The sequence below is a fragment of the Lolium rigidum genome, chromosome 7, assembly GCF_022539505.1.
Source record: "Lolium rigidum isolate FL_2022 chromosome 7, APGP_CSIRO_Lrig_0.1, whole genome shotgun sequence".
Lineage (NCBI taxonomy): Eukaryota > Viridiplantae > Streptophyta > Magnoliopsida > Poales > Poaceae > Lolium > Lolium rigidum.
Window position 1 is genome coordinate 315,254,048 of NC_061514.1, and position 25,670 is coordinate 315,279,717.

General features: G+C 41.3%; 2 protein-coding genes across 2 annotated transcripts; both read right to left on the reverse strand.

The window, feature by feature from the left end:
• Positions 1-7,223: 7,223 nt before the first annotated feature.
• On the reverse strand, positions 7,224-8,727 carry LOC124675918 (nicotianamine synthase 9-like). The gene has a single exon (XM_047211996.1). It carries the CDS (start codon positions 8,599-8,601, stop codon positions 7,585-7,587), a length of 1,017 nt encoding a protein of 338 aa, XP_047067952.1. The 5' UTR covers positions 8,602-8,727; the 3' UTR covers positions 7,224-7,584.
• A 10,879-nt stretch (positions 8,728-19,606) lies between these two features.
• LOC124676606 (probable glutamyl endopeptidase, chloroplastic) lies at positions 19,607-25,235 on the reverse strand. The gene is made up of 14 exons (XM_047212642.1): positions 25,001-25,235; positions 23,998-24,199; positions 23,805-23,915; positions 23,660-23,708; positions 23,451-23,557; positions 22,861-23,364; positions 22,290-22,418; positions 21,762-22,055; positions 21,201-21,659; positions 21,032-21,097; positions 20,734-20,794; positions 20,281-20,430; positions 19,962-20,096; positions 19,607-19,857 (listed from the first exon to the last, which is right to left on the reverse strand). Exons 1-14 carry the CDS (start codon positions 25,191-25,193, stop codon positions 19,702-19,704), a joined length of 2,616 nt encoding a protein of 871 aa, XP_047068598.1. The 5' UTR covers positions 25,194-25,235; the 3' UTR covers positions 19,607-19,701.
• Between the last annotated feature and the right edge of the window lie 435 nt (positions 25,236-25,670).

Here is a 25,670-nt window from a genome sequence, read left to right on the forward strand (position 1 = left end):
TTTTTTTCTCTAGGTCTGGGGAAATTAGTTTACTTTATTTGGAGAGAATTTCTTTTGCAAACCTTTAACTGAATGTTGAAGAAAAAAGTCATGTCTGTGTCTTATTCTCGATCTGGATTTGCTTCACCCCTTTTTTCAGATCTCGGTTTTTCCCGTGTTCCCAATTCAGATTCCATGTTGAATTTTTTTCTCGTAGAAATTTTGATTAGGATTTGCTTCACGGCGAGATGTTGATTTTTTGTGTGTGTGTGTGTGTGCAGGGTGTTCACAATCCAGATCCCATGCTGAATCAAATAAAGTGTGATCTAAATATTTACGACATAATTAATTTTTGTTTTCCATAAGTTTACTCTGTCGATCGGAATAATATAATACTCCGTATGCCTTCCGAGGAATGGTCGTGGAGCTGGGCACCTGTACCTCGTGGTTATTTTCTCTGCGGCAAAGGCAGTGGAGCCAGGTAACGGGTGGAACTTTTCTTCTGGATGGCAAACGGAAGTAAATGGCAAAAAAACGGCAGCACGAATCACCCAACAATATCGGACGGCAGCTGCCCTATGCGCAGCTATCCACCTAGGTAGAAAATCCGCGTCCTATATATTGGGTATGTCCTAGCAAATATCTTAATAAGAAGATTTCTAGTGAATGATTATGCAAGAAATATCATATAAACTTTTACATTATAAATTAAACCGTTTGCTTGACTGTTCACCGATTTTTTGTGGTCCTTTTTGTGGTCCGACGTGTCTTATAAGTGATATTGTGTTCAATAATAATTTAACAACGCATGAATTATATATACCAGATATTGAAAATTACTAATCATCAACTATCATAAAAAATTATGAATTTTCCAAATTTCTCTGACACACGATTTGAATTGCTAGGCTTTCCGAGATGCTTGGATTTACACAACTATTCATGTCAGTTTTTCAAGAAAATTGTGCATAATATTAAAAATGAAAATTAAATTACCATTGCTTTCATTACTGTAAGAAATGATTACTGTACTGGAAACTCACCATCTTGGGTCAAGCCAGCAACATTGCAGCGCGCCAAGGTTAAGGATGCTAGGCGCGAAAGCAGAGGTATGGTGCCGTACTCGTGCTTGCACTGGCCCACGCCCCACGGAGCGCCGTGAGACGGCGAGATGGCGTGGAAGACAGCCAGCTATTTGTACAGAGGGCAGAGCAGTGACAACGCTCCACGCCTTCGGGCTCCTTTGCTTTTGCAAACACTACACGCACCCACATCACCCGCCCGCCGTCTCCCTTCCCCACCCGGCGGCGACGCTCGTGAAGGTATATGCCCTGCTTGCGTTTCATGCCTCTTTTTCCGATCGCTCTTGATCGTTTTCTTACTGCTGCTTGTCGTTTCTCGTTCGTTGTTAGATGGGGAACTCCAAGGGCAAGAGCAAGAGCAAGGTGAAGAAGAACAACCGCATGGGCAAGAGATGAGATATATATACATCGGTAGTGAGTGAGAAAAAGATCAAGCGATCGGCATGAAGGCATGAAAAAAATCGCGTAGCATGAGCCGGGTGTGGCTGGTTGGGGATGGGAGACGGCGGCCAGGGGTCCAAATAAATGTTGGACCCGGGGCGAGTTCAATAAATATAATTTACATTAAAATTTACTACTCTATAATTTGATTTATTTTACTATGATGTTATTACATAGTTAGCGTACTTAATTAAATATAAACTTTCACTAATATTAATCATGTCGGTCTTTTCATCGCAATTCTACTTGTCTTGGCCTAAACATATGTATTTTGTATGAAAAGTTTTATTGTGCAATGTAAAGACTTAAAAAATTAAATTGTATGTGTCCTTGTTTTTTCATCTACATTAATATTTATATAAAAATATTTAATAGTTTGGTATATATATATATATATATATATATATATATATATATATATTGGGGTATGTCCTAGCAAATATCTTAATAAGAAGATTTCTAGTGAACGATTATGCAAGAAAAACCATATAAACTTTTAGATTATAAATTAAACCATTTGCTTGACCGTTCACCTATTTTTTGTGGTTCGACGTGTCTTATAATTGATATTGTGTTCAATAATAATTTAACAACGCATGAATTATATATACCGGATATTGAAAATTACTAATCATCAACTATCATAAAAAAAATTATGAATTCTCCAAATTTCTCTGACACACGATTTGAATTGCTAGGCTTTCCGAGATGCTTGGATTTACACAACTATTCATGTCAGTTTTTCAAGAAAATTGTGCATAATATTAAAAATGAAAATTAAGTTACCATTGCTTTCATTACAACCAGGTGAGCTTCCATCAGATAGAAGAAAAACCATCCAAGTTAGGCATTGCAATGCGTAGGGGAAAAACCATCCATCGTAGGCATTGCAGTGCAATGCGTAGGGGAGAGACTTGAACTTGGGTGTTGTCTTGGCGGTGGTTTATGCTACAGCTACATGAATTAATCACTGTAGCGGGATCTTTCTTTTTCTTACTTTTGTTTTAGGGTCCAAGGTAGGCATTGCAATGCGTAGGGGAAAAACCATCCATTGTACTGAACTGAAGAAAGTTGACATCTTCTTTTGAGTCCTGACCTGCACAGTATTCCGTGACATACCAACCAAAATTGTCCAAATCATTCAAAGGTGCTTATCCTTTGTTTGCATCACTGTACTCTTGCTCCTCTTGTTATCAGCATGTTCGTTTGTTGGGCCAATTGGACGCTGAATGTCTACTTGGAGCACCAATATGGAGATGCAACATGGATCCAATGGCCCAAAGATGGCTTTTCTCTGCAGAAGAAAATCGACAAGAAGTAACTGATAACGAGGACCTGTATTTACATCTATATCTATACCAATATAAAAAAAACACAGAGGGGGCAGAACCAACGGAACATGGCCATCGGATGGACATCTAACGCTCCAAGTCATCACCATAATTAGCGCTAAAACAGCCCAGGCTGACACTCCCGAACGCTAATCACCCGACCCTAATCTAATCACCCAGCCCTAATCCCTGGACAACGTCGCGCGTCGCCCGCCGCACGCCGCCCCGTCGCCCGCCGCACGCCGCCCGTCGCACGCCGCCCGTCGCCGCGCCGCCCGCCGCCCCGTCGCTCGTCGCACGCCGCCCCGTCGCCCGCCCGCCGCCCCGTCGCCCGTCGCCCGCCGCACCGTCGCTCAGGCCAACGTCGTCCCTCACCTACAGCGCCGAGCGCCGCCTCCAGCGCGACCCGTCGCCTCCGCTACCAGCGGCAATCGTCGCCGACTGCCAGCGCGGACCCTCGCCGCCGCCACCAGTGCGGACCCTCTCAGCCCGGCCGTCGACGACTACTTGCCCTTCGCAAGGATGCCGCCACCACCTGCCAAGTCAACTGCTCCTCGAGGCTGCGGTTGCTGCGGTTCTACATCAAATTTGAAGGTACCTGAATTGCATGTTATGAACCGATCTAATATTGCTTTCGATGAGCGACGGTGTGCAGGTACAATTCAATCTGCACGTCACCTGTTTGATCATGACATCGTGGCTTCTGTATTCTGATTTTTATTGTATGGATGCTTTGAGAGTTGAGACGTAGGAGAAATAGCTTGCTACCCCTAAAATAAACATAATTAGAATGGAAATATGCCCGCACGAGGTCTATTTCATTGCAATTTAAGTCTGGGTCAATCCAACATTAGGCAGTATTTTTTCAGCTACTTAGAACCGGAGTTGAGGACAAATGATCTAAGGTCAGGGATATATCACTTCCAGCCTGAGACCATTGTGTTTCCGGACCTGGAAGAACTGGCTTGATGGTGACAATTGATTATATAGCACCAAAACTATCTCCACCCTCTTTTCAGGGCCAAGTTGTTTCATCATCTTGAGAATAAATATATTGTCGCACTTGCAGGAACCTTTCAGGCTGATGCTTGATGGACTTCCCCCTCACAGGTGCTATCTCACCAAAGTCTTAAAGTAGACTGAAGTAAATAAGGTGCAAATTTTCTCCGTTGCTATACTACAATACAAGTATCTCCTGCAACCAAATATTTGAAACCTATTTGAATATGGGAATACCATGTTGTTTGGATTATATATATGTTTTACCATATCTGTAGCCTCCTAGATAGTGTTATGCATCTGTAATATTCATAATAAGAATGGTCCTTACTATTTAGGCCATTCTGGTACCTTACAAACTATGGACCTTAATGTTGTTTCTGATACCGTTTGGGGTTTCCTCTCCTTGATGGGCGTAAACCTCAACTCCTCTCGGATTTGAACGATGACCCCTATGCTATCCAGCATCATCCCCTTGGTAATGGTTGCATGGTTGATACATCAAAGATCTATAATTTTTTTATGCCTTTATCACTTTTGGTCAAGGTAATGTCGCATGGTTGCTACATTTAATCAAGCATAGTATATATTGAAATTTGTTTTGTCACGTGGATCAGTAATCCCAATTTAATACAGTACCAATATTATTATCTAGAGCGGACCAGTTTGATATTGCAAGGCCGGATGTTAAAATGTTCGCCAAAGGTAACACTCACATGACCTGTGCTCTTGACTGTCTTCATCTATTTTTAATCCAAATTTGTCATATACACCACTTAATATAAAGCGAGGATGCTTTATTCATTTTCTGCGCACCAACTATTGCGATAAAAGGAATGAGATCAATTAATCATGGAAGGGCGATTATATGGATCTAATATTAATTGAGAATATTCCGATTGATTTTCTTTTGTGATGAAAATGGATGATAATCCGATATTGCTTTAGTAGCATTTTTTGTCGGGTGCGCTATCAATCACATTTAATGACTGTGTATTCGTTTCCTTCTAGGGATCATCCCATTACTTTTTTGCTCCATATCAATTAGAGTGCCCTTCCATGATTATATGGATCTAATATTGATTGAGCATATTCCGATTGATTTTCTGTTGTGATGAAAATGGATGATATCCCACCCTTCCAATTTTAGTTGCATTTTCTGTTGGGTATGATATCAATCACCTTTAATGATTGTGTATTTGTTTCCTTCTAGAAATCATCCCATTCCTTATTGCTCCATATCAATTACAGTGATCCTCACGTTGACTCAATCATAGTGATTTAATTTGCCATGCTGACTATATAATCCCCTCCATATGCAGCCAGAGCCAACGCATAAGTCCTTTCCCTTACCTCATGGACCACTTGGCCGGTGTATAGGTTTCTGACGCTGCCAAGCCGCCTCTTCGTCAACCCCGCTGGACGGCACACTCGACTGCCAGGTTTGCTATCACTTGGTTTTGAACAACAAACTATTAATAAGTAGTCCGAATTGGTAGATGGAATTATGTAGGTTTGCTAATCAGTATTTTGTTTTCATCTACATTGTTAGTATTGTATATATCTTTTTATAGATCAAATCATGATTTACTTAGTGGGAATATTGTTTTTTCAAGCCGTTACAAATCATTACATCCATATAGCAATGGTCCTCATGCCCCCCTCTGGTGGTTCACATTTTTTTTCAAACTACGTCTTTAATTTTCTGCCACACCACGATAAGGTACATGTGTTTCCTAATTAACCATAGATACTTTACAGGAACAATATGTCCGAAGTGTTCGATCTCCCAAACGGAATTATCATTGGTATTCTTGTTTAATATAGAATTTATACATGATTACATATATTGATTGGCTATCAAGTTTCATGTCTTCCACAAATCTTTACTATTGAGGCTTACTAATTGTAAATCATTCTTAGATGTTTCCGGCGTCGTGACGTATGTCGGCCCAGCTGAGGCTGATTTTTGTGCCCCTAGCGGCATGAGGGAGATCGCTATAGTTGATAGCGGACACAACACAATCTTCCTGCGTTTTTTTGGTGAGTCTGCTTATCTACTCGGCGATCAGCTGTTATCTGCAGAACAGAACAATGCAGTTGTTGTGGCCTCCAACATGGAGGTTGTTCATCAATCAAGTAAGCTAATTACTTATGTACTCACATTTAAATATTAAATCTAGATATGTTGACTTTATTGATTATTTTTTCAGAGTCTCTTGATAACACCGGTGCCACCCCTCACATTTGAGCCATGCACAAAATGCTCTCAGTTTAATCTCGAAGGCATGCAAGGATTAGAAACACACCAAGTATTTACTAATATGTTTTCTATAGTGTCTAAATATTTCTTTTGTTATGTTTTAGGTGTTAGGCAACACGTCCGTGCTGAGACATCAATCCGGGAGCACGTGAAAAAATTGGTCTTATACAGAAGGGACATATATGAGGGTCAGATCGATGTCACTGAAGAACCTCCATCCAAGACATCAAAGCTTAATAATGGTGGATCTAATCGTTCCTCTGTGAAGGATCTATTTGGTTACATGACCCAGGGCGTAAAGAGATCGACTATGATGGATGAGCTAGATTAGCTCGAGAGTTCAAAATAATAATAAATGAAAAGTACAATGCTCTCTCTTCGTTTAGGGATGACCTGTTTAATACAGGCTTCAAGTATCATGTGTGCCTGAAACAATGTTTATTTTTCGTGGTCTGATGATTTTGTTACTTTGAAGTTGCAATTTTTTAATGCTATTATACTTCCCTGAATTGTTGATATATCTCATATATTACACGTACGAGGTGGTTGTACTAAATTTTTCTTATATTTATCATACAACCTACTCAGTTGCCTATTGTACCAAAATTTCTGAAATATTGCATCTATGGACACATGTACTCAGTTTGTTGAAACTTACTTACGCCTGCTTCATGTTCATAACTTCACATAGCACAGGCTAATCTTGCTTTCAGGTTTGCATGTATAAGACTGAATTTTGTTATCTGGTAGTTGTAAAAATGGGCTGCATCTGGTACTTTGATGGATTTCCTTCCAATAAGACATTAACGCATGATGATATTTATCACCTAAGATTTGCAATGCACGTCTCAAAAAGGAAACATCCTTTGAAATGGCCGGCACACATCTCGAGCAGCCCTGTCGTGTTGGCACAACAGAAAAAAAAAATCCTGCACTCTAATCATTAGGCAACCTGCTACCACCAAAAGAAGCTGCTAGCTGTATGAGCTTCCCCAAAAATGAAGTTTTTTTTTTGCGTCGGTTCTTGTAAATGAAGTTGACCGTATGGCATGCACTTTGCTGCTACAGTGCTACCCAAATATATTTTCTGAGCATCGAGTAAATCAAAACAAAAGAGAAGCAGACTCGTGAAGATAAGAGAATCAATTAAGCAAGCACAGAATTACAGTTTTGAGTGATCACACTTCAGTGATGTAGAGTGTCAAAATCACTTATTACAGTACGCAACTCGACTCGATCTCAGCACAACACATATCCTCCTCAACTATGTTAAACCCGGAGGCAGCAGCTGTCAGATAATTAAAACACGGTACAAATAGGAGTAGACAAGGATAAATAATGGTAAATAATTAGCCACGGGTAGTGCATGCATGAGGACAAACGAATTATTACCATGCATGTTTTTAACCGTGGACCAATCGATCGGCAATATTAATCGGTCGATAAATTAATCACCGTGCAATGCTTGTGGTGGCCGATCGATCGATGCCTAGGCCTCCATCTCTTCCATGGCCATCTCCTTCATCTTCTGGTGCGCCCTCGCCTCCATCTCGCAGGTGCAGCCAAGGCACGGCCGGCTCACCGCCACCGCGCACTGGGCCTTCAAGTTGCCGTTGTTCACCGGCGCGTCGGCGTCGGCGACGAGGGCAGGTGGCGCCGCCTCCTTGCGCGCGATGATGACGGAGTTGATCACCTCGTCCTGCGGGTGGTGCACGGTTAGGACCTCGAACCCGCCTCGCCGGATCTCCTCGGGGTCCACCACCGGGTACAGGAACCCGCGCGCGCCGTGCGCGCTCCGCACCACGAGCGCCGCGCCGGGGGCCATGTGCCTCCCGAGGTGCGCCACCAGCGCGGCCTTCTCCTCCACCGCCATGCCCACCAGCGCCGCCAGGAACACCACGTCGTACCCAGCCAGCTCCTCCGTCACGTCGGCCACGTCCGCGGTGACGAACGCCATGCGCGCGCCGGCGTCGGCGTCGGCGCGCACCAGCCGCCTGGCACGCTCGTTGGCGTCGAAGGAGATGTCGTAGTTGTCGAAGGACGCGGCGGGGAGGTGTCGCGCGGCCAGAACGAGGGAGCTGAGCGGGAGCGGGCCGGAGCCGAGGAAGGCGACGCGGGACGGGGGCGGGCCCGGGATGTGGCGGGCGAGGAGGCTGTGCTCGAGCTGGCTGAGCTTGATGTAGTTGTTGAAGTAGGGGAAGGAGGAGAGGTGGTCGAGCGGGTTGTCGTGGGTGGCGAGGAGGTCGGAGTAGTGCGCCTCCAGGTGGCCCTCGGCAGCGGAGCAGAGGCGGATCAGCCGTGCGCGCATGTCCTGCACCTCCGGGCCCAGCAGGTCCACGTCGACGGTGCTGGGCGGGATGCACGCCACCACCAGCTCCGAGAAGAGAGCGTTCACCTCCGGCGAGGGAACCAGCGACGGAAGCTCGCCGATGGCCGCGGCCAGCTCGGTGATCTTCTTCACGAGGACCTCCTCCTCCATCACTTTGTTGCAGCCTTCCATGCCCATGTTAAATCGATCAGCAGGTCGATCCTTGCTCTGCTAAGCTTGCTAGCTTGCTTCTCCGAGGTCGAGATGCACTGGCTACTAGCTAGCTGAGAGGAGGCCTGCTGAGAGTTAGTGATTGAGGTGAGGCGCACGAGCTGCTGTGGAAGTAAGCGATGGGTGTTTCCATGTTTATATAGGCGGGTAGGAGACGACGAAGTTTGGGAGTGTGCCAGGGCCCACATGGCAGTGGCTAGGGGCGCGTGCTGCTCGACTGATGAGCGATGTGGAGCCCACGCCTGGTTCCCCCTGAACCGTTGGTTTTACCGGTAAACGGCTGTGTATTTATGAACTAACCCGGGCGGTTATTTTGTTAGATATAGATGGCCGTCGTTTTCTATCTGGTCTGACCGACCACACAAGTGTCAATGATACGATCGACCATATGTAGCTAGCTTAATCGGTACGAGTATCAAACGTAGGAACGGGAGAGCATCCAGATACTACCGCATCAGCTTCACCTTGTGGTAAGAACGAATGTGAAGTCCTGAGCCGTAGTTTATGCATCTTTGGACAAACATATGAGTGCGATACGACAGAATGCATATTCGTGCAAGTGCAATCTGTCTATCTAGACCTAAAGTCCGCTGAGGTTTCTTCAACGGTGCTAGATGTCTCATATAGGCCTAGTTCTTAATTATATATGACGGCTTAAAAAATAAACTGTCTCCTCTCCAGGTTTTTCCATATGTTGATGTTGGGGCTTCTAAACTAGTTGTATCATAATTGACTTAGAAGCCTAAGTAATAGGTTGAACGGCTTAATTTTTTTAAGCTACCAAAAGAACTGGACCATAACCAGTGACGGAGCCACCTCTCGGTGACCCCCGGTGGGGTGGCCGTTCGGGGTTAGCTGATAAAAATTCCATTGATGCTAAAGTGCAGTGTGCGGTGTGTAGTATGAAGATTTAGTCACATCTCACATGTTTGCACGTGCAAATTTATGTGGGTATAATTCATAGTTTGCCCATGCAGCCATGCTCCAATTAGGGGTTGGTTCCGCCCCTTGACATACCCCTCACTCTGGCATGAATATGGTTTAAAAAGGCATCTATAGGCCCACGATTTCAACTTAGACATAAGAATATCTCAGGCGACGTATTAGATTTAGCAAAATTGATATACGCAATAATTAATCGTAATCACATGACATATGTTTGAAAGGTACATTAGGGAACGAGGGGAGATCAAGAAAAAGAAGCGGGGTTATGTATGATGGCTTGGGGAATTTGGGAAGCAAGATACATGAGGATCTTATGTAGTTAATCTCAAGGTGCAAAGGGTTGGCGTCACAGAAAAAAAATCATATGTCCGCCGCAGTTAGGTTCCACCACACCTCTCGATAGTGGAGCAAACATAATAGTAGTTGACAAAATAATTGAGCATTGTTCAACCGATAACAAGAGGTGGGGGTTCATGCTTCCTTGAAAATGCAAAAATGGTTGGAGTGAATGTATTCGATTTTCTTGCTAGTAGATGATATGGATCATATATCTATGAGTGATAGATGGCAAAAACCTATGTGCTCACATATACACAAGGTTTTGTTGAAATTGTTGAAACTTGTGATTATACTTTGGATCTGTTTTCTAAACATGAGGGCTACCAGAGCTTAGGAACCGAAAGAAATTATTCAACTTAAATTATTAGTTATTATTCACATATAATATGCTACTGCTACTACATGTTATCACTGGATATTCTTACCATGCGCATGCAATTTGCTTTGATGGTGCAAGATGCTCAAGCTGCATCTTATTATATTGTGATCCAAATTTATATAAAAGGGAGCTAACTTCTGATGAGGGGAGCATGGCCCCTTGTACGGATTGTCATTACCGTCTATTTATACCTCTTGTAAGCCATCAGTTAGGATTAATCTCTTCATAAGATAACTCACTGTATTTCTAAACATTTCCCGATATAGTGAAGTTTTTGATAGCTAACGTCCGTGGTTTTTATCTCTTTTGTTGGAGAAGGTTTTCCATGTTAAAATATTATGACCCCTGTGTGCGTTCGTGTTCATTTCTTATTATTTGCTTGGCGTCGTTTTTACCACATCTGCATGTGGCCAGAGATCAACTTCAAAAGTGCCAACTGCCAAGTGGACTTGTACTACCCAAGATGTCCAAGCTAGGCAGTACAACTCAAGAACAGTTGATGGACCCGTCGCTATCGAGCTTTGTTCTATACAGCTAACGTGTTCGGTACTCCGCAACACAAAGGTTTCTGTATATTTCCTCGATTTACAATTACCTAGGGTTATATGGGTTAGTCAAATTTAAACTTTGTAACATTTAACCGAACATATAGAAAAAAATAGCATCAACATTTATAATATAAAATCAATTATATTAGAATTGTCATTAAATAAAAAAATCATATAATATGTGTTTTGTATAATGAATGTTGATATATTTTTCAAACTTCACAAAATTTGATATTGACTAAACTTAGAACGGGAGGTAAATTAAAAACAGAGGAAATATGAAGGATGAATAATTAAATCCATTTTAGCTGCCGTGTGCATGCATGTATATATGGTATCTATGACCGACGTACATGGAATCCCGGTGGCGCTGACAACCGTATTAAGACTTTATAGCTCTAGCAGTCTAGCTAGCTAGCTAGAGATATTAAGCAGGCGCACCGCGCACGCACAAACACAATTAGACCGAAGAAAATATCGACTGAAACTTTGATCGGCGAGGTAGTAGCTTTGGCGTGCAAGGCAATGCCTGGTCGATCGAATTTGGCGCCTACGGGGATCCATACGACTCTGTGACTACTCTCCATCGTAAAATAAGATTCTAGCTGACTTCGTATATATGTGGCGCACGGACGGCCGACGTGGCGCATCTGTGCGTGGTGGGCACGCGCCGCCGCCCCGCGGGCACGCGCACTACACGCAACGCCCACCTCCAGTGCGACAGCGACCACGGGTGTATGTGAGAGGCCGATGCGTGTGGCTAACCGACACACCAAAGAAGATCCATACTCATAGCATTTGGGGCAACAAGAAAACTTCTTTGAATATAATACATATAATACTGTACATAATTTTAGAACAAGCTTGTCTTTGTTTGTAACGAACCTATGAAAAGTCGCCAGAATAGCAAAATATGGAAAAGAGGCATCTACTGGATCCTTTCTAACAATTTAATGATATTTGTGTGGGTGAAAAGTAAACACTATATACTCTTGATCTGCTTGTCCAATTCGATATGTGCCAAAAGCTTTGATCATATTGTTCGACCGGACGATATATTCTTCCATAATCTTTATCCGAGACAGCAAGAATTTTAGTCTTATTTTCCTTTTTGTGTCAAGAACTGTATGAGTATATACTGTATGCATGTCCACACAACCACAATATGTAAATTATTATTTTGTCTGCGTACGGAATCTATGCTATGCGTGCTACTTTCAAAGTATAAATTAGAGATTGGAAAGAGAGAATATCTCATGTTCACACTGCAAAGTGTAAAGCTCTTCTTTCTGACCTGAGATAGCGGGAACAAAGAATATCTCATGTTTACAATGCTTGATGCAAGTTTTTAATCAACATACCCTAGTTCAAGTTCACATATGCTAAGAGGTTATTGGTTATCACCAAAACATTTGATCAAATTTGGATGGTTGCTAGTTTTTGTTATGACTTTTCATGTTTGTATACTCTAGTTCATATTTATTATTACCAACACAACATTGATATCATGGGCAAGCAAAAGATTCACCCAATTTTGGTCAATTGTTTGTTAAGTTTTTAATATAATGGTGTGTATTGATTGTAAAAAAAAATCCCATCTTATGTCACTAGCAAGTGGGACCCTCGGGTGTTATAGGTGACTCGGGGTCCCCTCGCTAGTGACACATGACATAACCTTTTATCAAAGAGTGTACTAGTTGAAAGCTCTTAGAAAATCTTCCAATTTTGGTGGGTAGTCTTAGCGTAACACCAAATATATAGGTTTTTTCGAAATGAGGAATGCCCCAACCTCTGCATCAACGGATGCACACAGCAAAACCAAATATATAGGTAGATTCATCATATGAATATGGTGGAAAACCGGGTTTGCCCACTATTTCAGTGAAGCCATCTCCCTTTATTCGGGAATAGATTCCGAACATACTTTAGAGTCTTAAGGCTTCACGGCTACAATTAAATTTAAATGATCAATTATATGACAAATATAAGAACAAGAATTCATTGACATTGGTAATAAAATACCTCATATTTGAATACCAAACACAACGACTACATCGATTACTTCTACAATGGAAGGGTTGATCAATAACATCGTGCCTAACACACTTTTTTATCATAAAGTAACTGCAGTGCAACATAACATGCTCAAAGTAAACACTAACTGGCATTTGGGTTGCACTAGAGGAGTTCAACACTATTGCAACCGCCTGCTATAGTTGATATAAGAGATGATATATAACATAATGAAGACTAAAAAACGATAATACAACTAAGTATCTCGTGCAAATTTTGCATCGATACCTAGCCTTGCATGTCATGTTTATTTACTATACAATACAAATAGATTCATATGTTGGACAACATGAACAAAGGGCATATGGACGGCATCGTTAGGTGCATCTTTACTTACGACAAAAAAAAATGCTGCCAGATGTTAATTTGCGGATCTCATGCAACCATTTAAAGGTGCTGGTAGAACCAGTTTAAAGCAAAGACTAACTGACAATTGGTTTGCACGAGAGTAGTTCAACATTGTTGTCAGTGACTTCTACAATTATAATTACCGATGAAACCTAATATAATGCAGATTAAATAGCATAATACGAATCATCTGATTCGACTACCTCACGCAACTTTTGCGTCGGTACCTAGCTTTATGTGTCTCTATGTTATCGACTATATAATACAAATGGATGCAATTGTTGGACAAATGAGTATGAAAGTGTTGTCGTAAGCATTGTCCGATACAATCTTTACTTACGACAACAACATATTGTCATATATGAATTCGTGGATCTCACGCAACTGTTTAAAGTGTTGGTAGTACAATATGAATCCGTGGATCTCACGCAACCCGTTTACAATGTTGGTAGTACAACATAACAAGTTTATAGTAAACACTAACTGACAATTGGGTCGCATGAGAGTAGTTCAACATGGTTGTCAGTGACTGCTACAATTCATATAATCGATGATACATAGTATAATGAAGATTAAAAAATGGTAATGCAACACATCGGATTCGACCATCTCACGCAACTTTTGTGTCGGTACCTAGCTTTACATGCCACCTTCTATGTTTGCTTCACTATATAATACAAATGTATGCACATGTTGGACAACTATGTATGAAAGGGCATATGAGTGGCATCGTCCAGTTCAATCTTTACTTGCGACAAAAAATACTGCCATATATGAGTTCATGGATCTCACACAACTATTTAAAAGTACATGTAATATGGGGTTGCTAGTTCACCCCTACTTTCGGCTTGAAAGTATACAGCAACTAACAGGTGGGCCATACAAAAAATAGTTCCACAATGTCAGTGTCCTAGTGACTGTTGCAAATGCATCGCCGAACCTTATTACTACTATATAGCTACGGAAATGCCATAGGCAACTTTGTTGTGTACAACCAAGTATGCTTGCACGATGCCCAGCAGTGAGCCCCAGCAGCCAGTGCCCTTTGTTGCACCTTATGAGTTCACAGTGTCGTCATTCATCGAGAAGAGATCCAGCTAGCTAGGGTTGGTTGGTGGCACCGTTGCATACATATGGACACTTCTTTACGACGAAAAATACTGTTCCGTACTGTAGGTTGCTAAATGCTACGGATTCGATTGGAGCACCCTAACTTGGAGCTATCTAGTAACTCTTGGCGAATTTCATTAAGTTTTCTCTGCATGGGACGCAGAGTAGAATGGACACATAAATATATCAGGAATGCATACACTAAGCACGTAACTAAGAAGAAGAAAAAACAAGTGTACCGAAATTCCATCGGTTTGAATATGGGTTGCTGGAAACTGTATAGAAAGATGAGGTGATGCTTTTGATTATTATTTTCATATGAAATAAAGCATATCCCCAAGTAACAATTTACTACTCCGTATGTATATCAATGGAACAGTTTCTACGCTCCAAGTACTGTATGAAATGATTACAGTAATGCACATTGCTAGGAAATCGGCCAAGTGCATGCCATGAGCTCGATCCTCTACTAAAAAGGTTACACACGATGACAATGTCGCCATAAGATTGCCATTTGGGAATCTCTTGGTGCCGACATGACCAGTAGTAAAGTGGTCCAAACACCCGTAACCATAGCGCCCTACACTACTACTCCAATATATGCAACAATATCAACTGCATTCAGGTTACTGCACAGATACAGAACTCACCTTTTTCACTTGCTGTTGCTATAAAGCTGATCGGTTGAATATATGCAACACTGTACTTGCAGATCAAGATCAGAAAGCTACAATTAATTAGCTGTGTGATTGCATGTTGCATGAACAGCCGAATATATGTGTATGGCGACACACTTGCCACCTGAAAGGACTGCGGTGCAGTGTGGTCTACATCAATAGTGAGAGCTTGGACTTTACCAAAGGTACGGTGCATGGTACTCCTACATACGATAGTAGATCGACCTAATTCAGCACTGTTAGTGTGATGATTTTTTCCCCTTTGTTCTGATATCAACATCGATCACAAATGAGAATGTCAAACTGGCATTATATATGCCGTACCTCGATGCAGAAAAAACTTGGTTACTCTAACTGGGATTATTTTTCCTAAAAGCATGTGTAAGAATGATTGTTCAGTACGAAAAGTCATTTTGGATCCTGGGCACCGGTGCTCTCTCATTGTATTAAAAAATTCTAAATTACATTTATATGTTTAAAAAAAATTTGTGTACTCCCTCCGGTCTCTTTAATTTATAATTGACTCGGATTTAGTATAATTTTATACTAAATTTGAGTTAATTATAAAGGACCGGAGGGAGTAACAAAATTTTAAAAGGAGTTGATGATGTATCCCACTAACGTACAAAATCTGAATTAAATCTGAATTACAAATATTTTATTTTCTGAGCTACACAAAAATAACAAAGTCTGATTTCTTTTTGAGATTTGAATCACTGTACTTAGATCCACATATTTGTTACTTTTGTGTAGCCTAATACACATTATTTCCAGTTGAAAGTTTACACGTTTGTGGGATATAATATTGGCTACATCATGTTTTATTTTCAGATTTTTCTAAAACTTAGAATATGATTTTTAATTATTTTTTTAAAAGGGATCACTGGTGCCCATGTGCACCAAATCTCTGTTGTGTACAGTATCCCTACTAAATGTAAGATTTTCTGTAGCACATTGTAAATTATGTCCATGGTTAATCGTAGGTGGAAATGATTTTTCTACTAAAGGCTAGATCGAGGTGGTTGTTGAGTACGTGTCCGTTAATTTTGCTTTCAGTGTGTATGTATGCTAATAAATCTGGACAAGGCGCACTTTTGATCTGTGGGTGCACGTGCTAAAAAAAGATTAAAAAAATTCCGAACAAAATTTTTGTGGTACATCTTAACATTCTATGTGTGCACGCCAAATTTCGTAGAAAACCGACTTATATGTGTGCTGTATAAAAAGGATACAGAAATGTCTCATGAAGAGTTTCTGTAGCACCGATTTTTGTTGTTTTTACACACGACACAAAATATATCGGTTTTTCATCAAACGACTCTAAGAGCACATAGAACATAACGTCAAGATGGATGTGAGACATTTTTCGTCAGAATTTTTTAACATTTTAAAATGCGTTTAAAACTCATTTCAAAAACTGGAAGCATATGCTCCCGGGTGCAAAAATGCCTTGTCCACTTCCCCACAAATCTGCAGTTCTAAACCACTCAGCCACCTCTTATTGTTTACAAAAAGATGAGCTTCCCTTTCGCTCAGTTATGAGAAAATAACCCTGCTGTAACTGCAAAGGCCAAACCCACAAGGAATTATGCCCTTTGTTCTCAACTGTCTGGGTTCAGAACCCTACCACATCAACCTGGTCTGGGTATCCAGATTTCAGGAAATGCCAAAATACTACGGACACCGATCAATGAATTAATAGTACGAAATAGATTGAGTGATAGCAACAAGTCGAAACGTCTCAGTTCCAGGCTAATAATAATACAGTGCCAGTGAAGGCAACTGACAACTACCCTGGCTGTGAGTCACTATTTAGAAACAATCTCATATTACAGTAGCCAAGCAATGTACCAAATGATCTACCTTTTATTGTGGCAGTGATTGGTCTGAACCAAACAGGAGGCTACAAATCGAGGCGAAAACGCGACGACTCGGGTGAAATTAGTGTGCCCCTGGAGCTTTCTAAATTCCAGCGCCTACCGGTTGCTTTCTCTATCGATCTTGCTTGCTGCCGCGTCTGCTATCTTCTCATCACCTCTCCTTTTGCTTGCCACTGTAAGACAGTAACAGCCATCAGATATGCAAGTGGTACTCCTAGGCCTAGCTTGGCTTCTTGGCCTTTGGGAATCATTGGAAGGCACCAAAAAAAGATAGGTACTAAAGGTGCCCATGAGAACCATTTCTACTTGTTGACTTTGCACACAAAGAAACTGCAAAAGATGAGGCCAATCATTCTGATTTTTTTTTTGGAAGACATCGTCCCAGCCGTTCACTCGCACGCCTGACAGAAAACACCCTGAATGGAGCTTTTCGACGAGAGGATCGAAACAGGGGCAAATATTCTGGATTGATCTGAACCGGTTGGTGAGACTTTCGGCGATGAATGGCCCAGGCGCATCAACAGATATTGCTCAGATGAAGGCAATGTCTTCCGGAGAACAAGATAAGCGCAACATGGAGAAGCCCTGGATGAGGCTATGGCAGCTACCATTCAGGTTCAGCTGCGATCTGATAGAAATCTCCACTCGCCAACTTGCAAGGAGGATTGGGAAGGAAACGTACCAGAATGGCATGGGTGTTGCTTGTATGGACAGAACAGATGGAGAGGCGTGTGGCCTGCACAAGTCTTGCAAGACTATGACACAGAGATGCTTCTGTCGTTGTGGAGAATTCAAACCACCATTTGGCTTTGTCCTGCAAAATAAATGGTGTGGTAGTACACAGTCTAAAAATGTGTGCTTGGATTTGATTCCTTGACAGCGACCTACATTAAAATGCTATCAAAAAAAATCTTGCACTGGGGAATATAGCGCGTGTAGTGCACGCGCACGCGTGTATGTACATGTATATCATGACTGCGATGTGCTTGGGGTGTGTCTCCTCCACGCGACCTCTTAAATGCAATGACCCACGGAACAACAGCTATGCAAGTACATTGATGGCTTTTCCTCATCAGGTGGCACAACGGGTGGTAAATAACATTCAAACTGCAGGTTAAAGAAGAGTTCAAGTTCAGGGAAGAATATTTGAATCGCCAGCAAGCTAACACTGAATCATTTAGTGCTGACAATTGTTTTTTGGCCAGAATCCATGTCCCTCCTTCGATCTTAGCATGGATGAAGCAATTATCCTTTCTAAGCTCCTGGCTAGCCTTCTGAATCAGCATCATAGAATTATCAAAGTGAATAGAGTTTACTAAAATTATATTTTAAGATTTAATCATTTAATGTGTCAAATTACAATTTTGCGTTACTTTAATTTTGTTAATGAATTAACAGAGCTCTGGGCCTATAGTTTTATTTACTACAAAAACCATATCATATTTCATGGCAAGATAGAAGTGTGATTGATAGGATTCCATCAAAAAATGAAAGCATACTGCAGTTTTTTGTCATTTACCACAAGGAAATGCTGGCCTGATTAATGATACTAGGTGCGGTTGGATCAAAGCATGATGTCCTGTTGTACTTACTGTTGCTGTCCAAATCATGTGCTTGTGCAACAGGATGATGATGAAGCTAGGCTTGAGTTAGTCTCATGTTATCTAAGATGATCTTTAATTGTTAGTTCAACCGTAAGTGTATCACGTTAACAAACTCAGCAGAAAAAGCAGGTTTTATTTGACAAGCATCATCGAAACAAGCTCACATGGTACAACAGTTGCCTTATCTGTCTGTAACTATTCACAGATGATGGAGACTATAATTGACCTTCTCCACGCTCAATAGTATCACACACCCAGTGTCACCAGTGCTTCCAAGTTTATTTGAGCCCTACCAATAAAATACTATCGACTGCAATCGATTAGAGGTGACACATTCACATTCACTAAGCTTTTACTGTTGAAGGAAGTCAAAACAAGAAAATAACTTCAAATATTAAAACCACATTTTGCCAGAATTGTTTTTCCTTGGTGTTTTTATAAGATTTCTTTGCTAGTTTTTTGAGATGGTGCAAAGAGATAACTTGTGAAGGACCAATAGGAGCAATTTAATCTGAATGGTATCTGCAACAGAAACACCAGGCTCCAGGCATCTATCCAAAGCAAACAAGATGCACTGAGGGTAGTAAGGTGAGGACACTATTCTACACACGGCATCTTACTGAAGAAACTCTCCTCTGATTTCGTTTTGCGATTTCTGATATGGTTATGGTCAATTTGTGATACCACAGAACCATATGATTGTCTATTGTTATGCAGTTATACCAGCAAAACTGAGTTAGAGACTTAGAATCACAGAAATTCATGTATAAAATGCAGAGAACATGTGCAGAAGTTTGGGAGCATACATCATAATGATCTTAACTAAAACAAAATCTATTAAAAGAAAGGGATTGGATATTACCCTCGCTATGCTTTATCATACTTGAATTTTACAGAGTTGATGTCTTCAGGCCTAAGGTTTGTGCATTGGCAGATCCTGATGATATAGTACTTTGTGTATAATAGAAGCAAGTACATCAAACACCAAAATTAAGAGATCTAATAGTTCAGATACATGCTAGTTGCACTAGGCAGGAACCAGTGAATGTTGTGCACATTGAAAAGGCTTACCAAACTAGATATCTTGGCGAAGTTCAACGTTAAGGCTTCAAAGGCTGATTGTGTTGTCTTCTCAACACTGGACTCCTCAACCTGGGTGCTCCTTTAGTTACTTGCACAATATTTCTGCAGCCACCTATCAGTCTCCCAAATTACATGCATAATGCTCTCCCTTGCAGTGTATCGGTGACCCTCGAATGGGAGAATCACCAGACGGCATGGCGCTCCATGCCGTTTCAAAGCATCGTAAAATTGACTTGACTACAAAAGTACAGGAATATCTTAGTTCCAGATAACAATTAAAACTGTAGGACAAACGAAGCATTCAGAACTGAAATACCCCAGAAGCTACTGTTACTACTTACCTGCATTGCTGTTGTTACTTTGCTGTCTTCTTCTCCGTGAATCAGTAGAATTGGTTTCTTGATTGTGTTAGCTAAAATGAAGGGGCTCATCTTAATATAGGTATCGGTAGCCTCCCAGAGTGTCCTCACCTCTTTCTGCAAGCGGAACACATGGAAACATCAACAAAGACAAGTCCACCTGAAAGTGTGTTGTGCTGTGATGTCTAGGCGAATCCATCTGGGACAAGTATGCAACTTTTGAGTTCGGTTCCTTGCTTGAATAAATCAGCACAGCTCCTGTCATCTTCTTCAAATTTATATATTGTACATTAGATCGAACCTGAAAGCCAAATGGAGTCAGTGTCCTGTTGTAGGCTCCTGAACGTGCGATTCCACAGCAGAAAAGGTGAGGTGCATGTGCCAAGAGGTTAGCAGTCATAAATGCACCGTATGAATGACCACCCACAGCAATTTTGTCACGGTGAGCAACCTGAAGAACAGGATAAATTTATGTAATTACAGGTCTCAAGAGTAATACAGGGTTGAATTACATATCTTAATAGACAACATATCTATTTTTGTGCATCCACAGATTTGGGGTTTTATTGAATGCATTTCCATTTTTTTGATTAATCGCATTTTTATTAAATGTTTTTCTCTTTTTACAGTGCTCAGATACAAATAATAATCCAAAAGGAGGGTAATGAACCAAGTATGGGGAAACATGAAGACCTAAAGATGGCCTTGCAAATCTGAAACCATTTGTGTTGAAAAGAAGTAAGAGAAATCTTACCCCTCTTCTTACAACTTCATTTACTGCTGCTTCCGCACTAGCAATTAGCTGCTCGATGTACCTAGGAAAGAAATAGATTGCATTCCAAGTAAGCATCATATCTAGGTATCTCATCACAGCAGTTAGGCATGTTTCTCTGGCTGAAGAAAAGCAATAAGGCGCATTTCACCTATATAAATATGTGTTTAATGCAGGGCTATGCTAGTGCAATGTTTCTACAGCGTAGCAGCCCCAGAACTTACAAGGGCAGAAAAGTGTAGAAAATGTTTAGCTGAATAGGTCGAATACTAGTCACTACCTATCATTCGCCTCTTGGTCTCCTTCACCAATTATGGGGATTGTCGGGTCAGCCAAAATAACAAACCTGTAAGATAAGATGCGGTTTAAAGGTAAATCAAATACATTTTTTAAATAATGGGAAATTAAATAGCAAAAAAGATATGCTTGAAAATTAAGTAAGATAGTACCCTCTAGCTAACCAAAGAAGAGGAAACTTGTTGTTAATGCGTGCAAATTTATTGGCTGAACGGCGGACTTGCCCAGCAGCCTCTCTGCTTTTAAACTCTCCAGGATAAGACCAAATCAAGCATGGAAGAGGCCCATCTTTTGATGGATTATAGCCTGGAGGCATATATAATGTAGCAGTAAGTTTAACGCCATCTTCCCGCTTGTATCTGATTATTTCTTTCTGCAACGATGCCAGCTGAGGATATGGATGGGGGTAACTTGTTAACTGGACTTCTGTCTTATCTGGCCAAATACTAAGATAATATTGGGTAGCTTCACTTCTTGACTCTTTTGATATAAGTAATTTTAGTTGATTTAGCTGGATTTCACATTCAGGACAATATGACATCAGTGCAAGAACAGATTCATAGTACTTCTCTTTGCCACTTTCCCATATCCGCTCTTTCGTTCCCGTAGTTCTGTAAAGAAGCAAGTTGTGCCCCATATAATAGATTCAGACAATTGCAACGAAGTGGAAATGAGAGGTACAATAGAATTATTGAAAGAGATCAGCAGCATACATATTCAAGAGATCAAGGAAAGGGACGCTTCCTTTTGGCGTGGCACCCAGTCCCTTCATTAAGATGTAGGTCTCTTCACTTGTCTTAATTTTTGCAATGACGAGGGTGCCTGCACGAGTTCTGCACATCATTGGAGAACCTGGACTTGAGTAGGCATCTTCGGAAGATCTATCGAATAATAATCGTGGGCTAAACTCTTTGCAGTCAGGAGAGATAACCCATGTTCTTGTTCTGCGTGTCTTGTGCCAATATTCATAGACCAGTGCGTGCAATCCATAGCACCAAGAGATCTTTCTGCAGAATTGACAAAAACATGAATTGTAGTATCATAGACATGGGCAGCTGAAGATCGTACGTTTCGTATTTTGATTCCGTGGTTAAAAAAAACTAAGCTATGAGAAACTTCACAAGGTACATTTTAAAAACCGAAATTCAAATTTATCTCCAAGAACAGATAGGCGAAGCTTATCTAATGCCCCATTGTAACATCATCATGAGAAGAAAGTATTTCCCGCAGTAGTTCAATACCTGTACCGAAGGTCAAGTTTAAGTAGAACTTGAGGTTTCTCGTCATTTAAAGGCTCAGCAGGTTCCATGTAAACTATATCACGTGGTGAGACTTCAACGTTTGCATCTCCTCCATCTTGTGCCTCCACCCTTCGAAGATACCAGATGTGAATTAAGAACATAATAAGACTGGCAATCCGTCGTAGTTAAGCACATGTGATATTGACAACTAATGTATTAAGGATAGTAAATAATGTAGTGATTGCCTTTCTGCAAAAAGAAACTAATTTGAGATAGACTATCACATCTAGTTTCAGACTAGTACACCAAATCCAGAACTAAGAAATGCCAAGCCTGAGCTCAAAAGAATATTTCAAAAAAATTTATAAGCAATACATGTGGATTATCTATCAAGAGTGGAGACATAGCCACCAAGTGCATAAAGAGGCATAAATTTATTGGAACTATGAATACAGCAGGATTGAGTTTACCTAGTATTTTCTCATGAGAATTGACCATATTAACATTTTTTAGTTGATGAAGTGGTATATGTGCGTCATAAATTAAAAGACTTAAGCCTTTTGTGACTCACCAATAAAATGTTGAAGGCATGTCAGGCCTCCACCTGATTAAACGTTTTCCCTTACGGACGCTGTTAGGTACAATTGGAATATTCTCAGCAAGGGGTAGATCACAAACTTCACGGACAAATCTACCATCAACTGTCCACAACTCAACCTTCATAGGGAACCTTTTATACGAGACTATAGAAGAATATGGCTGGTGAACAGAGGTGAGCATCAAGTACTTCTCATCTGGTGAAGGATTAAGAGAAACATATATAGCAGGGGAGGCTACCGGCATCACTATCCCATCCAACGAGACCAGTACTAACTGAGAGGTTGCATAGTAATTGAACAATTCTTCCTCATGCAAATCTTTCATCATTTCTTTCGTGGCTCTCATCCGGATGACATTTTTCTGCTCATTGGAACGAATCCTTGGACCAAAAGGAATCAATGGCTTCTTTGGTGAATCGACACGTGATGAAGGAACAGTGCAAACCAACAGAGTGGAATTATCCACCCAGACAAATCTGTAAAAGATCACAAGATGAGCGTTGATTTATGAGAGAATCAAATAACAGAAAGACAGTTCACCTAAAAAAACAATGGCACTCACAGCTCAAAAATAGCATTCAGTCTTATGTCTGTTGATTTGAAAAGTGGACGAGCTTGTCCAGATTCAGCATCAGCGACCCACAATGCTAAATTGCTACCATTGCTCACCTACTCGAGTCATGAAATGCATCAAGTAGATGACAGAATCAGCAACCCATTAACCTGGGAAACGGTGCTCCCATTTCATAATCTAGAGCATCAGCTAATCACCTCATCTCCATAGTGCACAGTGAAGGCCATGTGCTGACCATCTGGTGACCTGAAAATGAAATCCACAGATACAAGAAGAAACATGGTTGAGCGAAAAGGACCAACACATGTATACTACATTGAAGAATGTTTGAAAAAAAAATACCATGTTATGAAATTAATCTTTGCACCATCTGGGTACCCATGGACCACTTTCTCTGGACCCAAACTTCCATCATCCATCAGCAAATGGACACTAATCCCAGTATAAAAGGACCTGGAAATCAGCCAACCTTTTGCTGAAAAAGAAGGTTACAATCACATGTTCTCTCAAAATGAGAAAAAGGCATGTTACTTACATTCGACTCCTCGCGTTAGAACTGGGATCGATCCGTATACCAGCGAGTACTTTATCAGGCTTTGCAAGCTCGGACAATGGAGGCATAGCTCTACGTTTCAGGAACATGATCCTATCTCGGCGAGGGGAGACATAGTAACTTGGATTCGGCGGCACGTCCATGATTTCCTGGATTTCCTTTGGAGGGAGGCGATATCCCGGCCCTGCAGATAGATGCATCATGTACAACGGAAAAATGGTTCTGCTAATTATGTGGAACTTAACACGCCCTTGTCTAAATTTCCCAATTTCTTAAGAAGTGAGATTGTGCAGTGGACAATGTGAGCAGCTTCATTTTGACAGGTGAAGCATATTTAATTCTGAACTTGCACTTTCAGGGGAAAATAAAAAGGGCAAAAACAATATTTTCCTTGGCTAAACTATAAAGATTTCAACCAATTTTGTTCCTCTAACATCACGAAGCATCTGAAGTTACAGCGCTTCCCTGATTAATCAAGGAGATTCGAAGCACTTAGTGAACTGAATATTCTCCAAACAAACAGGTCCCGACCAAAGTTCAGCATGATGCATACGAGACAACGGAATCTCCGGCCTTCTGAATTTCCCAATTTCTTAAGAAGTGATATTGTGCAGTGGACAATGTGAGCAGCTTCATTTTGATAGGTGAAGCATATTTAACTCTGAACTTGCATTTTTGGGGGAAATGAAAAGGGCAAAAACAATATTTTCATTGGCTAAACTATAAAGATTTCAACCGATTTTGTTCCTCTAACATCACGAAGCATATGAAGTTACAACTAGTGAACTGAATATTCACTGATTAATCAAGGAGATCCGAATCACTTAGTGAACTGAATACTCCCAAAACAAACAGGTCCCGACCAAAGTTCAGCATACGAGACAACGGAATCCCCAACCTTCTACAAGACAACCAGATGACCCTAGCCAGAACTTATATTTTCGCCGCGCCCGATAATAAAGTAAAGCTCGGATCTCACGCTCACCTGCGTCGTCTTGCTGCGCAGCAGGGCCGGGCCGACAACCGGCGGCGCATTTCGCCGAGAAGCTGGTGGGCGTGGCATGGCTCCGGTAGGGCAGGAGGTGCAGGCGCCGATGGGACAGAGCGGAGGAAGATGATGCGGCTATGGAACTGAAATAGGCGAAGCATAGGCGCTTGTCTAACCTCTGAGGCAGCATTGGCGAAGGTCCGAACAAGGTGATCAGGTGCTCGTGCTGTGCTGCGCTTTGTGTGGATGGAAGTAAATCCAAACGCCTTTTTTTTCCCCTTGCTCCTTCGGTCCTTCCTCTGTCAGCGAATAAGTTCTAAAATTTGACAAATTTTTACAAAAAAATAGCAATATGTGTCATGAAATTACTATATTATTGAACTGCATTGAATCTACCAGTATTAATTTAATATTAGGTATTTTGTTAAAGTTAATAAAATTTAACGTAAGACAATTTAAATGTATATTTATTTGTGGACGGAGGAAGTATCTATTTGTATCGTTGACATTTCAGATCCTAGCAGCGCTTCCGCGTCGAGGAAGAAGTGGTGGCGACGGTGATTGCCTCCCGATTTTGGTTAGGGCAGCATGAGGAGGCAACAGCAGTAGGGTAGCTACTAGGGTGGAGGCGTCGGCCGTATAGGGTTGGGGCGTGGGGAGTTGCCGT